This window comes from Pterocles gutturalis, unplaced genomic scaffold (genome assembly GCF_000699245.1).
Source record: "Pterocles gutturalis isolate BGI_N339 unplaced genomic scaffold, ASM69924v1 scaffold8928, whole genome shotgun sequence".
NCBI lineage: Eukaryota > Metazoa > Chordata > Aves > Pterocliformes > Pteroclidae > Pterocles > Pterocles gutturalis.
This window is the reverse complement of record NW_010117974.1, coordinates 1-1,374: the sequence shown is the minus strand read 5'-3', so window position 1 is coordinate 1,374 and position 1,374 is coordinate 1. Positions and strand designations below refer to the sequence as shown.

Genomic DNA, 1,374 nt, shown 5'->3' with positions numbered 1-1,374 from the left:
GCAGGTAACTGGGCACCACCACCGCCACCACCACCGTCACCGTCACCACCACCACAGCGCCTGGACGCCCGCCCTCGTCTCCTACCTGACGGTCAACGCCTGGATTCTGTACGTTACCGCCGCCTCCCCCGGACCCCAGAGCTGCCCTTCCGTCTGCTCCTGCAGTAACCAGTTCAGCAAAGTGGTGTGCACCCGCCGCGGCCTGGCCGAGGTGCCCCCCGGCATCCCCTCCAACACCCGCTATCTCAACCTGATGGAGAACAACATCCAGATGATCCAGGCGGACACCTTCCGGCACCTGCACCACCTGGAGGTCCTGCAGTTGGGCAGGAACGCCATCCGGCAGATCGAGGTGGGGGCTTTCAACGGTTTGGCCAGTCTCAACACGTTGGAACTCTTTGATAACTGGTTGACCGTCATCCCCAGCGGGGCTTTCGAGTATCTCTCCAAACTCCGGGAGTTGTGGTTGAGGAACAACCCCATCGAGAGCATCCCCTCGTACGCCTTCAACCGCGTGCCCTCCCTCATGCGCCTGGACCTGGGCGAGCTGAAGAAGCTGGAGTACATCTCCGAGGGGGCTTTCGAGGGCTTGTACAACCTCAAGTACCTCAACCTGGGGATGTGCAACATCAAGGACATGCCCAACCTGACGCCCTTGGTGGGGCTGGAGGAGCTGGAGATGTCGGGGAATAATTTCCCCGAGATCAAACCGGGTTCCTTCCACGGGCTCAAGTCCCTCAAAAAACTCTGGATTATGAACTCGCAGATCAACCTGATCGAGCGCAACGCCTTCGACGACTTGACGGCGTTGGTGGAGCTCAACCTGGCCCACAACAACCTCTCCTCCTTACCCCACGACCTCTTTGCGCCGTTGCGGTACCTGGTGGAGCTCCACCTGCACCACAACCCGTGGGACTGCGTCTCTGGCTGTCGTGGTGGCTGCGGGAGTACATCCCCACCAACTCCACCTGCTGCGGGCGCTGCCACGCCCCGCTCCACATGCGGGGTCGCTTCCTGGTGGAGGTGGACCAGACCTCCTTCCAGTGCTCGGCGCCCTTCATCATGGACGCCCCCATGGACCTCAACATCTCGGAGGGGCGGGTGGCGGAGCTCAAGTGTCGGACTCCTTCCATGTCGTCCGTCAGGTGGCTGTTGCCCAACGGGACGGTGCTGAGCCATGCGTCCAGCCACCCGCGCATCTCCGTCCTCAACGACGGCACCTTGAACTTCTCCCACGTCCTGTTGACGGACACCGGGGTTTACACCTGCATGGTGACCAACGTGGCGGGGAACTCCAACGCCTCGGCCTACCTCAACGTCAGCACGGCCGAGCTCAACACCTCCAACTACAGCTTCTTCACCACCGTCACGGTG

General features: G+C 61.9%; 1 protein-coding gene across 1 annotated transcript; it reads left to right on the top strand.

Annotated features, from left to right (window-relative positions):
* Positions 1–57: 57 nt before the first annotated feature.
* LOC104458431 (leucine-rich repeat-containing protein 4-like) lies at positions 58–1,371 on the top strand (the record flags this gene model as incomplete). The annotated part of the gene is given in 2 exon segments (XM_010076021.1): positions 58–917; positions 920–1,371. Coding segments are annotated over 2 exon segments (1,312 nt in total), but the record flags the coding sequence as incomplete, so codon positions are not given.
* Between the last annotated feature and the right edge of the window lie 3 nt (positions 1,372–1,374).